This window comes from Lagopus leucura, unplaced genomic scaffold (genome assembly GCF_019238085.1).
Source record: "Lagopus leucura isolate 7727_CA_CO unplaced genomic scaffold, USGS_WTPT01 Super-Scaffold_100002, whole genome shotgun sequence".
NCBI lineage: Eukaryota > Metazoa > Chordata > Aves > Galliformes > Phasianidae > Lagopus > Lagopus leucura.
In genome coordinates this window covers 43533654-43549665 of record NW_024962263.1, presented here as the reverse complement: position 1 = coordinate 43549665, position 16012 = coordinate 43533654, and the positions used below count along the sequence as shown (strand labels likewise).

Sequence of the window (16012 nt, the reverse complement as noted above, 5' to 3'; positions counted from 1 at the left end):
ATGCCTGTGCATTTTCTGCATGGCAGGTTTAATACATCAGCTGAGCTCCCCTTAGTAAACTAAAACAGACAGTACAAGATCACATACCGAGATTCAAGCATGGTATGGCTGGCAGCATGTACAACATGATTTCAAAATGCTAACAATGAAATAACATTTAGAATGCATTAAAGAATTGTGGAGTGCTGCTGTGGGTGGGATATCTATATTTACTATTCAACAGTAGGCCAGCAGGAATAATTTAGTCCTGATGAGAGTTTCATTTTTACGTTCAAAAATGAAGTTAGAGAAAGGAAGTAAGAATGGTTAACACTGGATATATTCAGTAGCCTGAGAAAAACAGAATGATATAAGATTGGTCTGGAGGGAACTTCTTGGGATCATTTGGTCCCTCCTCCTACCCCAGAGCAAGATTAGCAATATCTAAATTATTCCTGACAGACGTTTTCTGTCCTGTTCTTCAAGACATCCAGTGAAGCAATTTCTCTTGGCAATCCACTCCAGTTCTTAACTATCATTACCATTATAAAAATTTTTCTAACATCTAGCTTGTTTATGTCTTTGCTGTCTGAGGCAGCATTCCTTCTCCTATCCCCACTGGATATGATTTTCTTTCTAAGGCAGCTTTTTCAGTAGGTGGGCAGAAGTAGGGCAGAAAATAAACAAAACCTATTTTGTGCATCTACATGGAGTGTACATAAAAACTACACCCTGAAAGAGATGACTGAAAAGCACATCTTGGTTCACTGATTATAATTGTTTCATAAAGTAAGCCCTCAAGGTGCCCATTATACCCATAAAGTATAGCAAGACATTGCCTTATGAAACAGATGATGGGATAGACTTGAATCATTTGCTCTAAAATGAACAAAATCTTAGAGAAGTTAACTAAAAGAAGCTAAAAAATTGGAAGTTCTCTTTTTAACTGTAACCACACTTAGAATAAAGCAAAATGTTGCATGAAGCTGTTGTGCTCATAAAGAAGCAAAATCAGTTCTAACAGCAATATCAGGTAAAGTATTTGCGGGCAGGCTAATAGTTATATGTAGAAAAAAGAGTAGCACTCACTCCACTGGTGAAAAAAGGCTCTCCATACAGTACTCCTTCTCAGAAAGCAGCCTGCGCCCAAGAAATATTCTCCTTCCAGTGTCGGGTCCTTATATGAGCCCAGTATGGGTCTACCCTGGGTCCACCCCTTCTGGGCACACAGGAGCACAGGTGCAAACAATGTGCCTGTGCTCCCTAGTCCAGGCACACCCTTTCACCAGGTGCTCCGTCACCAGCTCAAGCCATGACATAACAGTTCCTGTACAGAAGCTGAGCCAGATGAACAGATACAGAACAAAGATTTTTGTTTCTGCAAGTAAGGTATCATCAGGAAAAGGCTGAGGTTATCAATACCTTCTTTACATCTATCATTAAGAGTCAGATCAGTTATCCTCAGTGACTGTTTATGAGTGGTCCCCAGGGGTTAGTACTGGGTCCCATCCTGTTCAGTTTCTTTATTGATGACCTGGAAGAGGGGATCCTCAGTAAGTTTGCAGATGATATCAAGTTGAGGGGAACTGTCAATATGCCTGATGACAGGAAGGCCTCACAGAGGGTCAGGACAGATTGCTGGGCTGAGGCCAATGGGATGATATTCAGCAAGGCCAAGTGTTGGGTCCTGCACTTTGTTCACAGCAACCTCAGGCAAGCTCCAGGCTTGGGGCAAAGTGGCTCAAGATTGTGTGGAAGAAGCAGACCTGAAGGTATTGGTCAGTGCTCAGCTGAACACGAGCCAGCAGTGTGCCAAAGTGGCCAGGAAGGCCAATGGCACCCTGGCTTTGCCAGAAATAGCGTGGCCAGCAATAGCAGGGAAGTGATTATTCCTCTCTACAGGGGTCTGTGAGAAAGAAGCACTTTTCAACAACTGGCAACAACCATACAAGCTTTATGGTGAATCTAAACAGGGAACCAACACTTAGCTTAGAAAAACAGGCTGCAAAATTTCAACAGGAATTTGGACTTGAGGAAGAGTTTGAGACTTTTCCTCTCTTATTTCATCTGCTCTTAAGGCAGATGGGAATATTAAGTGATAATCCCTGAAGAAGCTGTAAGTGCCCTTTCACTAGAACTAAGTGAATAGTGTAAATTTGGTTATCCAAATGTTTACAGATATTTAATATATTTATAATTTATATTTATTGAATATTAATTTTCTTTTTGTTGTATGGATTAATCACAAAGCTTTTGTTTCAAATGAAAAATATTGTACACATAGGCTGTTCTCCAAAAGTAATGCTTCCTATTTATTTCCATGGAAAGTACAACAGATACAAAAAGCACAATAATGCTATTTGATAGAACAAATTCTGGGCTAAAAAACACCATTTTCCAACATAATCACTACCATTAGCTGTGCATTTTCACCAGTAATTACCAAGAGCCTGCATGCCATGCTTGTAGATATCTGAATCAGCAGAGGTGACCCATGCTGATGTTGCCACTGCTGAAATGCACCACCCACTGCCTCACTGTGCTTACATCAACTGGTTGGTCTCCATAAATGTTCATCAAGCACTGATAAATGTCACTGGGTGCCAATTTTTCCATATGGAGGAATTCAGTGGCACTCCTTTGTTTCATGCACACTTCCACTCTGTCACACTGCCCCTCTGCTGCTATCTGTCACACAGCAATAAAATGTGATGGCATACTGGAAGATTCAACCTCAACTGCCATACCACCAAAATCCACCTGTGATGTCATGGGTCAACATAATAACATAGGAAGCATTACTTTCAGAGCAGCCCTCATATTAGTGTTGGAATTGAGGTGCTTACTAGTTTTTCAGATAAGTCAGACACTGTGTGTTATGTTCTCTAATTTGAACAAGCATTCTCACAGTACGTAGTTCTACACAATCCCTCATGTGTATGCACCAACTTGCTTTACATGTTTTCTGGAAGCTTGTTCAGACACTTACTAAAAGGAAATTCAAAGCCAAGATGGGAAAAATGGAACTTATTTATTAAAAAAATTTCCACCTGATATCTTGTAAATGATGTGACATCATTCCCTAAGCTCCTCCAGCCTGGAGAGCCATGATGACAGTAACAAAGTGACTACATCAGCCTCCTGATCGGCAATACCTTACTTGAAGCACCAGTTAAATAAACTCTATTTCTTTTGTTTCTAGGAGGTGTGGTTTGTGTGAGAGGACACAAAGCCCAGAAGGGACGCTGCTCTGGAGCACAAGCAATTTCACATACCCACCACTGATACTAAGTTTTAACCAACTGAACAGGCTCTATATATCCATCAGTTGAAAGTTATTGCTGTTATCTTCCCATTGCCAAAACTCCAATATTTCTCTGAGTTCCTTCAATAAAAGTGCAGTTTCCATCATTATCCTCTGCTTTTTAAATATACAGAAAACAGACATCAGATGCCATAAGAAAATCACTGGATCTAGAACTATGCCCACCTGCTACTTTTAAATAAATGCATTTTTAAAAAATCACCTTCAAATTTTCTTCTGACTTATAAATTACTCAATGATCTTAATCTTACCTGATGCATGAGCATGAAAAGCAAGAAAGCATCCCCTTAGCTTCTGGAGAGATGAGAGAAAAGATTGCAATAACACTTACAAAAAGCTAAGTAGTATTTCATACATCTGTGACAGTGGGCTGCGGATGTTGCTACCTAGAGCAACAGTATTTCCAGAATACTGTTACTTCAGCTGAGCATCCAGAGCTTGTGGAGTTCTTTCTATCACTTTCACGGGAAATCCCAAAAATTCATGCTTCAAGCAAGCAAATATAAATAACACCTGAAGGAAAACAGTTTTTTCCTAGCTAAAAGTCTGATGAAAATGAAAGAGATTGAAACATGAAACAATGAAACATACTTTACTGGAAACATATTGTAAAACACTCATAAAAACATTCATCAGTCTTATTGGACTAATTAGGAAACTCATTGTTCCCTAATTGGACATTATTCAACAGGAAAGAAAATTAACAAGCTTCCCTGTGTGTGTATAAAATACCAATCGTAAGGAAGATGGAGATATTGCATCCCCTCACATTTTCCCTCTTGTCTCCCTTTTCTTTGTGATCTGGACCACTGAAGTTAATGAGATATTTTCATTATTTTAGCAGAATGAGGACAGCACCTCTGTTTAAAGAAAGAAAGAAAGAAAAAAAAAAAAAAAAAAAAAAAAAAAGTATGCTTTTGTTTATATGACACTTATTTTTTTCCTAGGTGTATTTTTGAGTGTGTTAAAATAATACAGAAACACCCTAAAGCAAACGTGACTTAGTTCTGAAGACCAAGATGTTTGTCATACCTAAGGATGCATGTGATGCTGTATATTGTAGTGTAGTGTATGGACATGAGACACAACTTCAATTTGTTTGAATGCCAGAATAATTTAGCCAGTGTGTCAGGCTACAATTATCCTCACATTCTATTTCATTACTCTCAGTACAGACACTTCCAAAGGCAGCATTTTAGTAAAGTTGAGAAAGTGGGATAATCACCTTCAAAGTTTATGTTATTCTATAGTTTCCTGAGAGCTGTATATTTCATTTTATGAAGCCATGAAGACATCTACATTTGTTGTATTACAAGGAAAATCAAAGCTAGAATGATCTCTAGCTTTGAGCTCAACATTTAACAAAATCCTTGCCATGAGTCATTCCACTTGCAGGGTCTGTAGTATAAAAATCTTTTTGACCTTTTCTCATCCTCTCATTCAGATTAGTCCTAGCATCATGTGTGAATACAGACATTACGCAATTTCACCTTTATTTCACCCAGTGCAGATGATGCATTCTACCTTCCCATCAGACTGAACGAATATGCCCATATGTGCATATCACCTCCCTCCTAACCTCAATAAATTACCACAGAGGCAAAAGTATCCATGAGCTTTGAGACTATAAAAAGTTTTTTACACACACACACAAGGGCTACTCTGAAAGTTATGCCTCTTACATTATTATGCTGGACCATCATATCAGAGGCAGATGTTGGTGGTATGGCAGTAAAGGTTGAACCTTCCTGCCAATATTCTATTACATTTTATCATCATGTGACAGATAGCAGCAGAAAGACAGTCTGACAAAATGGTGTCTGACAAGGAAGAGTGTATGAAGCAAAAGTGTGGAATTAAACTTCTCCATGCAGAAAAAATTGCACTCATTAATTGACACTTGCTGAATGTTTTATGGAGACCAACCAGTTGGCCTGAGCACAGTGAAGCAGTGGCTGTAGTGTGTTTCAGCGGCGTGAAAGACAAGCCATATTCTGTCACACCACAAAGCAATGAATGTCTCGATCAGCTCATCTGCATGAATCGGGAGATTGAGACCAGGGTGCTGTTCAGAGCTGAACACCAGCTTCAGTGTGTTGGTTGGTCAATGATGGTGGCAGCATTGGAATATTGAAAAGTTTGCACCAAGTATGTCTCACTGTGCTCACACAAGAACAGAAAGAATGCTGTATGCAGGTTTTTCAGGTTTTATTGAACCAATACAAGGCCGAGAGTGAAGTTCCTTTGATCACATCATTATTGGTAATGACATGTGGTGTCAGTGCTATGAGCCAGAGTCAAAATAGCAATCCATGGAGAGGTGACATGTCTATTCCCTATCAAAGAAAAGGCTCAAGATGCAGCCCTCAGCAATTAAAGTGATGTACATTGTCTTTGGAACACGAAAGGGGTGATCATTCTGGAATTCCTACAACCTAGACAAAATATTAACTCTGATTAATGTTAGTCATGATGTTGACTAAGCTGAAGGCTCAAATTTATACAGTCAGACCAGAGAAGAAGATGACCTTTGTCCTGCAACAGGATAACAATGTCAGCCCTATATCGCTTTGAAGACCGTGGAACACAGTCAGAGTCTTAGCTGGACTATCCCACCACACCCAATGTATAGTTCAGATTTGGCATCTTCTGACTTCCATCTGTTCAGGATGATGAAAGAAGGAGTGTGTGGACAACGTTTTCCTAGAAATAGCACTATTTAGCAGCTGTAATACACTGGGTCACCTCTATTGGTGCAGATATTTTGAGTGTGGCATGCAGGCTCTTGTTCATTGCTGGTAAAGTGCATAGCTAATGGTGATACCTATACTGAAAAACAGCATTTTATATCTGAGAATTTGCTCTATCAAACAATGTTATTTTGCTTGTTGTATCTATTGTAGTTTCCATGGAAACAAATATAAGACATTACTTTCAGAGTGACCTATGCATATATGCACACTTGTTTTGTTATATATCGGCTTTGGAAAGTTTCTGATCAGCTTTAAAGTCAGGAATTGGTTGGCTTATTCTAAGTATCATTCATTTATGAGGGAATAAGACATAAGAAGAGAGGCAGCTACAATGGAATTTACACAGACAAGTTCTGTACCATAGGGGAAAAAAAAGAAAAGGATATAGCCATAAGACTCATAGAATCACTGAAGTTGGAAAAGACCTCTAAGAACATCAAGTCCAACCCTCCATTATCCTCCAATATCACCCACTAAATCACGTCACTAAGTACCACATCTGCCCTTTCAGTAAACACCTCCAGGGATGCTGACTCTACCACCTTCCTGCCAACTTCTCCAGAAGAATACTGTGGGAGACAGTGTCACAGTCTGCTAAAATCTAGGCAGACTACATCAATAGCCTTTCCCTCATCCATCAGATGGGTCACTCAATCATAGATGGCAGAATGAAGCAGGAAAACTATGGTAATAAGATACGTCTCTTAGACCTTTTACCCTCAGAGTTTTCCAGTTCTTTACTTATCTCTCATCTTTTAAGGTAAGAAAGTAATGCCATCCATCTTTATGTTGGGCTGACTCACCAGCTACTACTAGTTCCTTACACTTTTGGGTGATTCTAGGTCTCCATCTTAATCAGCTACAAATCTTTATAAAGTTTACTGAAACTTCCTATCCTCATTCTTTAGTAAACTTGACTAAGTTTAGCCAATGGATTCAAGAGGCGCTGGAAAGTGGGAAGGAGACATTGACTTGTAGAGAGGTAATGTGATTGCATATCTTTTTTTCCCCCCTGCTGAAAACTGGGCTAAACATGACCAAGGTACATAAAGATTGTGAAGCAGTAAGTCCTGAATGAAGCTCAGCGGTAATAGAAAAGTCAGTTATCCACTGACCGAATCTTCTTGAGAAGTTAGCAAACTGTTCTGCTTTCTATCTGCCTACAAATGCAAGATAAATTTCTGCTGTCTTTCAAGAATAGGCAAGAAAATGGCACTTTCTTTTTTTTTTTTCCTTCCAACTGTATCAGTTTATCTGGACTGTGAAAGATTTAACTCTAGGAGGATACTGCCAGCAGAGAGAGAAAAGACTGCTTGCTTCCTGGTAGGATAATGAGAGTGCAGCAGCGGAGGTGTGCATTTCAAGATCATAGCAAGCTGTGCTTTATTCAGAATGGTACCATAGCATTTGATTTGTGCTGTAACCACATGGAAACCATGGCATGGGAAGAATATTGTAGGAGGGAGATTGGAAAGTGTAGGAAGAAAAAAACCTCAGTGAAAAACAGGAAAATAAATTTGTATTACGTAAAGGGGATATGACCTGATTGTTCTGTTCAGAAGTTATTCCTTATATAAAAAGAAACATTGGTAGTAATGAAAATCCTTTCTAAGAAGAGTAGGCACACGAGCAACGGTAGGTAGGTAGGTGGGAGGAACAGCGTGGGTTGTGAGAGCAATATTAGTCTCAGAGAGAAGTCCCACAAGATGAAAAATCCTTTCAAAAACAACAGTGAAAGGAAAAGAGGACACGTTCTTCAGTCATTTTCCTGCCAAACATGAGTGCAGCTTACTACCTGTTATACAGGAGACTGCAATATATAGAGTAGCAGAAAGAAATGCAGACAAATTATCACAATTATCACTGAAAATACTTCCAGTTTAACAAGGCAGAAGAAATGTGAAAATACTGAATACCACTCAACTTTTAATTGTTAATAATGTCTTGCAGGACAAATAGAAAGTCCACTAGTGTCAATAAGTGTCTGTTCGAGTGTCTGCTGAATAGAGTAACTTTCAGCTCATTTCCATTAAGCTCTAATTCAGGTGCTAATTGAGCTCTACTCAACAGTAAGTCAAATAAGTAACTTGTTATTGCACATGATACAATTGCTTGATGCCTATATTCAGCAAATTAGGGACCCTAATTTAGTCTGTGGCAGACAAGATAGCACAACTCTATCATAACTCCCAGAGTAATCAACATAGCCCTGGTTTGAATAAGCAAGCCTCTCCAGGACAAGGTCAAGTCATGCAACTAGGAAGGTGTGAAGAAGTCTGCAAAAAATTAAAAAAAAATAATCAAAATCTAGACTTCAATTCCCAGATAGTGTTCTTGGCTACTACTCACACAAAGAAAATACAAAACAAAATAACAAGAACACCCTGTTCAGCAGAAAGGAATAAAAGCAATGCATAATTATATATCATACAATTTATCGCTAAAAGTAGAAAGAGTCCCGAAAAAATATTTCTATAAATTACCAGATTAAAAGAAATAATTATACTTCATGCCAACTAATGTTGAAAAGTCATTGAAAAAGAGAAGTTACTTCCTGTTTTGTCCTCTTTTTTGCTTTACCACCATTTTCCATTTTCCCCTTAGCTCCACAGTCCTGAAATTTACATTGTCGTTTCTTTAAACTTACACAATTTTTACTAAGTGCAGCTTAAATTAAAGCACATTCCTAAAAGCTTTCCTGAATAGGAATGGATTAAACTGCACAGAAGCACTTTGCAGAATTACAATGACTTCAAGCTAAATGCAAACCTGCTTGCCTAGCTAGCCCCTCTGACCTAATATCCTTTGTGGGTGAACATTGACATGCAAGACTTTTTTTTTAAAATACTTACATATAGAACAGGAATGATCAGGAGCAAATCATTCTAATTTATTGTACTATAATAAGGAACTGTGGAACATATTTTTCTGCGGTCTCAGGATGGGTAAGCTCCAATCCTCATGGCATTTCTGTGTATAAAGCAAGGCTTTGTGGAGTTTGTGCTACCTAATGTTTATATTCACCTTTCTAGGTGACTCTGTGCTGGCTGCTGTAACTAATCACAGAGGGGCAATTTTGGCTCAGGAAATGGTACGATGAAGTCTGTTGGATGATGAGAGGAATTGCTGGATTCCTTGAGCAACCTCTGGCAAGTTCATGAAAATCCCTGCAGAAAATGAGACCACGTTTTCCTCTCAACACTAGTGAAAAACACAGAGCAGACAATTACCATCTTCCCCAGAAATAGGCAGGCTGCTGCAGGGAGTTGGAATAAGTTTGGCGTGGTCTTCTGGTCTATTCATCACTGACATTCTTAATAAGGATCAAATGTTTTCCTCTACAATCTTTTACTCAGATAAGATTTAGGAAAAAATATGGGGTAGAGGAGAACAAGGAAGGAGAGGAAATTAATGAGGGAAGTACAGAAGGAGTCTTTTGTCTGTAATCACGGATACTAGAAGAGATACAGCTCTTTTTGTTTCCATTTTAAAGATACAGCCTTAGGCATGTTGTACTAAAATTAGGTTATTTTTGGTTCAGTGAACTATGATTCACTGCAAATTTTTGCAGATGACAGACAGAAACAATTGCTGCTTTAAAACCACACTTTTTTTTAAAATGGATGTAATTTATTTTATTGCTTTAGGGTAGCTCTCCATTTTAGAATCATTTAAAAGAAAACACTAATACCAAAACTGTCGATTCATGCAATTTTCATGAGAATTTGGATTCTTTTGAAAGGATTCAATGACATAAAGTACAACATGACGTAAAACCCATAAATTCTTCTTTGATGTTGACTAAAGCTTTTATAAATAATTTAAGACATTTCAGTGTTGTTTATGTTTTTCCACCAAATAAACAGTGCAATTCCAAATGGACTGAAGAGTGGAAACTACGGATTTATCTATTTTCAGAAAGCCATTGTTCTTTTTAATTAACTGTCAGATACCCTCTGATGAGTTGCAAAGACTAGCTTTGAGCTAATTTTACATGTGGTATTCATGTAGAGTATATATAAACACACAGTTACATAAAGCTTCTGCAGGTGTAAGCTGTAATTCAGCAACGTGTTCAAAGAACAGATCTGTTGTAAACACTTGAGCATCTTCAGTTAGCACTAACAGGCTGAAATACTTTGCAAAGTCAAAGTGCAGGCAGTTGGGTCCCTTTGCAAAATAACACTGAAATACATGGCCAAGTCTACCCTCAAACCAAAAGTAATTATGATCACATTTTTTCCTTAACTGGTGTCCAAAAGTGAATAGCAGAGTCAAAGATGAGCAGACAATATAGGTCTTACTGAAGAGTTTTAAATGATGTAGAAAAAGATTGACTTACTTGAGGGTGGTGAGCTCTGTAAGGGATGGCTGGGTGGCCTTGAGATAGCTCTCTCTCCGTGCAGCAATCTTTGGAGATGGCTTCGGACTTGTGTCTGAGTCTCCACTGTCATCATCCCCCATGGCTTTGATGTAACTGCCACTACGCATCCGCCGGCAGGGAATCTCATCATCTTTGCCTCGTGGAGTGTATCCAGACCATTCATCTTGAGGAACCTGCAGTTACAAACCCAATACTTTTATTAATATACTTCTCTGCGATGCGGTTTCACAGCACAATTTGATCATGCTAAGATGCCATGGAAACATTACAAAAATTCACATGGGCAGTGGCCCATCTTCAGTCCCACTTAAATGAGGAATGCCATTTGCAGTGGAGGATCCCTATTTTTCTTCGGCAACTACCATTTTCATTCAAAGGATTTACAAACTAGATCAGGGTATTCTTGACGAGGCACAAAAAGATGAAATATGAATTTAAATTGCAGTCTTTTCAGATGTGAATCCAAACATGCCACACTGATTTTTGGTTCAAGACGCACTTAAAGTCACTATGTCTCAAGAATCACAAAATCAGGTTTGCAAATCTGAAGTTATAATACTATCACTTGTATAGCATAATTAGATTAACTAGACCCTCATCAGTGCGTACAGATCCTCTTTTTGAATTACTTTAGCCTGAATATCTGAGTCATAGAACTCTCTATTCTTTTCTTTACTTATATTCAATATTCCTCTTAATCTGAAGTTTGTATTGCCCATTCTTTGCTGTGGAAATCTGAAACACTGGGAATGTGTGTTCACGAGATTTAGGTACACAGCAGGGGACAACCCAAGAGCGCAGTTCTCTTGCCCACCTATCCTCTCCCTTCCATTGCTTTTGGGGCTTCTGACCATCACAGACCAACACCTTTCCCTTTTCTGCAACAGCAGAAAGAACGTACTTTAGAGCAAGGCTCCTGAAAATTTGTCCTGAAGTTATTTCACAGAACCCTTTTAAAAAGAAAAGGTGAAACTGAAAAAGCACTTCTTAGGTAAATATATTTTACGTTTGATTTATATAATATTGGTTATGACTTTACATTTGTTTGCCACTTTGCTGATAATCCATATTAAACAACCTCAAATCTGGGTTTTTAAAATTTGTCCTACAGTTTATAAATACCACCACTTACCAAGATAATCACTAAATGTTTCCTTTCTATGAGCAGCAACATTTAACTCCTAGTGAATATCTTGTGTATCCATTGCTTCATAAACTTCAGCCATAGCATTTACACACCAGCATGTTTATAACTGGAATACTGAACTGTTTGCTAACAGCTTGGTTGTTGATACCCAATGCAAACATAAATCCAGAGGCTGTAATTACTTTCACATTTTACTGGCAATGTAGGTCATATTTTATGGCATCAAATTCAAACTGTTCTCACACAAACTATAATCCAAAAAAACTCTGTAAACAACAACAACAAAAAAAGGATGGCTCTAAGTATTCATGGGCTTATTAATGATTATAATTGACCAAATAAGCTACACCATTGCTTTGTTCCCGTCTGATGACAAGCTCAAGACCTCACCAAAATTCTTCCTTTGTTGGCTGTTTTCTGCTGCTGATATCAGGTTTTACAGCTTTCCAGAACCTCCAGAATTCTTTCCTCGGGCTCAGCCCAAGCCCTCTTCTTTTCTCCCACATCTCTCTTGGTCACGGCTGGCCCTGCTAAACTCACTTGAATATCTAACTTTTTCCCTTGATTCCTCAAGATTTAATCCTGAAAGTGTAATCTAGTTTATATGTTTATCAACATATCTTTATCAACAATGATTCTGTGTTCTGTTTCAGGACTCAGACTTCTCAACTACTCCTATTTTTATTTAACCAGATATTTTCCTTGTACTTTTTTTAAACCAAAATGCCTCTTTTTTTTTCCCCTCAAATACCATTTAGTTAATTATTCTGGAAACACTACTTCTGTGAAGCATTTACATTCTTACGTTCCAGCAACATGCAGTTTGTTACTATTTTTTCCCTTTTTGTTCCTTCTATAGATTTCTTTCCTCTCTTCTCTCCCATATCCTCCCCTTCCCCCCCTCTCCCTCCCCAAATATATTTCCACGGTCTTCCATGGTCTTCAAGAATATATGTTCTGTAAGGCAAGAATATATGTTCAGTCAAGTTCATTTCTTACTGAGCAAATGTATACAGAGTTCTGTATTTATAGGAAATAATTGAATAAATACACTTCAGAACATCTAAAATATCCTTCTAGTTAAGAGAAGACTGAAAACTCTAAAGTCTACAGACTGAGAGCACAAAGTGTTTTCAGAACACATTGGAGGACTGAATATACAGCCTTGATAAATTTCCTTTTTAGGTAAAAAGACATATGCAGTATTTTACCTCTAGGACTTCTGAGTTTACGTCTAGGCCTCAGATCAGGAAAGCTGATGATACCCTTGTTTGATGTGCTCATCTTTGCAATGTGCAAATGAATATAGTACTTGGTAGTGGTTTTGATTATTGACATACAAGAGCGTGGAACATTTTGCACTCCTCCTCTAGCACTGATTCTTGCATTAGTTCTAGGCCTCAGCATGAGTATACAAAGAACTTCAATCTTTATTTGTAACAGCCCCCATGTACACTTAGGAGCCTACAGCTCCTGCTTGTCAGCCTTGGCTTTTCAAGTCACTCATACAAGAAATGAGTTAAGAAAGAAAAACCAAGCTTCGCTGACATTTTGATGAAATGATTGGCCTTCACTCAGGATTTGAAATCCAGTCACTTTTCAGGAAGGTATTTCATGGCCAAGTAAGAGCATAATGGAGAATCCATGACTGCTCAGAGGACACGTACTTCTATCTGTTTAATGTTTTATTCATTATGCTTTAGTTAAAGATTTGTGATATTTCTCATTAAAAGAAATTTTGAATCAGTGTCTTTAGCTGGCAAATAAAACGTGTTAGTATGACAGCAGGATTGGTGTCCTTAACTGAGCAAAAGCCAGAGGAAGTAAAGTTATAGTGCTCATACAGCGCCCGTAATTCAGGCAAGGTGAACACTTGTAGCTGTATTACATTATAGACAACCAAATAAATTTAGTGCTGTAGTTTATAGCTGCAGTACTGAGGAGATATAGCTTCTGTGGGCACGATAACTCTGAAATTCCTAAATTCTGTTATCAATAATCCCATAGAAAAGTACATTACTTTTAATCCCAAAGCTTCTCAAAAGGATTTAGATACAACAGGCCATGTTTTGAAAGCTGTTTGCAATGAATTTGCCACAAAAATTTACACATGCACACACTGCAGATAGATAGAAGTGCCCTGGGATGAGCTTTAAAGCCCCTAGCTGCACAAATTGTATGAGATGATCAGGAGGAAGTCTCCAGTTCAAGCTCTGCTTGCTCAGGGAAGTAGGGCAGCTTATAAATAACAGCACACTATCATTTCAGTAGCTCTTTTGCCTTTTAAAGGTGCAGCAAAGCACAGTAATGGAAACTTGATTCCAAATGTGGAGGGAATGAGGGGGCCTGCTATGTCAGTTAAACAGTTCACCCAGTGTTATTGCAGATATGAGGATATTTAAGGTTCAGCATTTCTTGTTTATTTTCTTTTTCCCCTGATAAGGTTTCACTATTTAAAGAAATAATAGGGAAAGAAATGTGGACCCAATTCCTCTTTTATTTCAGTTTCACAAGAGCTGGAAACCCTGATTTCAGAAGATGGATTAGGAGGAAACAGTGAGCCATCGTGTAACTGTATGAGAGCACTTGCAAGGTAAAGAAATGCAAGTTTTACAAGTAGTTGATCTTTGCCTCGACTGTGCTTTGTATGAAAGGATATTAAAGCACTATCTGCGTAGTTCTTGCGTAGCACAAACAATCCTTAAAGCTCAGCATTTCTTAATATAGTTATTTCTCTGTTTAGAAAATAGAGACATAAAATAACGCAAATGTTTTTATATTTGTGTCTACGTACAAATACCTTGAGCAATACTTGATGACAGAACTGACCTGATTTTCAGAGCTGCTTTCATTGGTGGCAATATGAATGGCTGTAGCAGCTTACAGTAGGCAATGTAATTTACTGTCAACAGTAAAGCATTTGCATTATGGGAAAGAAGAAAAACATAAAACCCTCTTTAAAATACTAATTAAGAAAAATAATTGATCATACTATTTCTTGCATTCAGTTTCAGTATGTAGGTACTAAACATAGCACGTTTCCTTCTGCTGAGCTAGAAAAACACTGGGGGAATTACTCATGTCAACCTCCTTTTCATTTTTTTCACTCAGGAGGTTTGCTGAGATTTTCCCACAGGCTCTTACTTCATTTGAATGGCCACAATTCTATCTTGCAAGGTCACATACTATGCTGCATGCAAGTGCATATGCATGGTAACAGCTGCCTCAGAAGATTAATGGCATTAAGATTGACACACCTGAGATAAAGCTGTTTCATGCTTTTAAGAAAATTGTGTTATCCAATTACCTTGGCAATCTCATTTTTTCAGTAGCAGAATATCAAACAGAACTCACTTGTATGATTGTTTCTACTCTTATGAAAAAGGGGAAAGAACTAAACTCAGATCTAACAATGAACATCATTGTTTTTTATTAAAATAGAACTATTATTATTCACACTATTGAAGTAAAAAAGATCTTGGAAACATTTCATTCTGGTCTTTAAGATCATATACAGTTCTTTACAAATCTAAAAATCAAGAGTGTGCTTTAATTATACAAAACAGCCCAGTGAAACAGAAAACACGTATTACTTGAAATACACACAAAATATACAGCAATAGCCACTGAGCCAGACAACCTACTGAAAATTATGACTTCAGTTCTTTAATAGGCACTTTGAAATAAAATGGTTGTTACAAATATGAAGACTGAGTTGGACTATATATTCTTTTAATTGAATGACATACAAGTTTTGTAAACAGAAGAGTATGCAGATAACATGCTGCCATCAGCAAATCTCATGAATCCAGCAAACCTGGATTCAGCCTCATTCAGTGTACTGGTTATCTGTCCTGCTGTTTAACTGAATTTATGGTCCTCTGGAAGTGGTCATACTTCGTCATTAGCCAGACTAGAGTGAAAAATCAACTCTGTCCCAGTTGAAATCACTGACCAATTTCTTTAAGCTTTTTATTTTATTTTATTTTATTTTTTTTTCCCTAATAGCTAATCTAAGTCCCTGAATAAAGAAACTAAGCAAATAGGTATAGGGGCTCCACAGTTTTCGGACATTCATTGCAGAAGCTCGCACTTGGCGGTATGTGAAATAAACCTACCATGCAAGGACAAAGATAAAGAAAACATGTTATATTCAAGCTCTAAAGAATAAGAATTAGAATACCTAGTTTCCTTTCCCCCCTTCTTCCCCCAGAATTGATATTAGCTTACCTTATTGGATGAAATAGCAAAGAGACTGTCTCTATAGCAAATTAAGTTCATTATTGATTTGCAGTTTGATTTGGTTTATTGCAGCTGAAAACATTAAGGCTTCTCCCTGTGCTATGCCAAAGCAATGGGGATGACTACAGAAGTAAACACAAGGACTGGAAGGGAGTGGCTAACAATCACTCACAGCAGTAGAC

The 16012-nt window shown here is 37.9% G+C and overlaps 1 protein-coding gene across 3 annotated transcripts in view; it reads right to left on the bottom strand.

Moving 5' to 3' along the window:
- DLGAP1 (DLG associated protein 1) overlaps nt 1-16012 on the bottom strand; it is a 225454-nt gene that overhangs the window by 105261 nt on the left and 104181 nt on the right. For 2 of the 3 annotated variants that reach the window (XM_042870219.1, XM_042870218.1), the window contains exons 1-2: nt 15819-15869; nt 10400-10614 (exon numbers count right to left, since the gene is read on the bottom strand). In XM_042870219.1, coding sequence (XP_042726153.1) covers nt 10400-10614; nt 15819-15869 — 266 coding nt within the window. Of the gene's footprint in view, nt 1-10399; nt 10615-15818; nt 15870-16012 lie in introns of those variants that run through there. The other variant, XM_042870217.1, reaches the window with a different exon arrangement.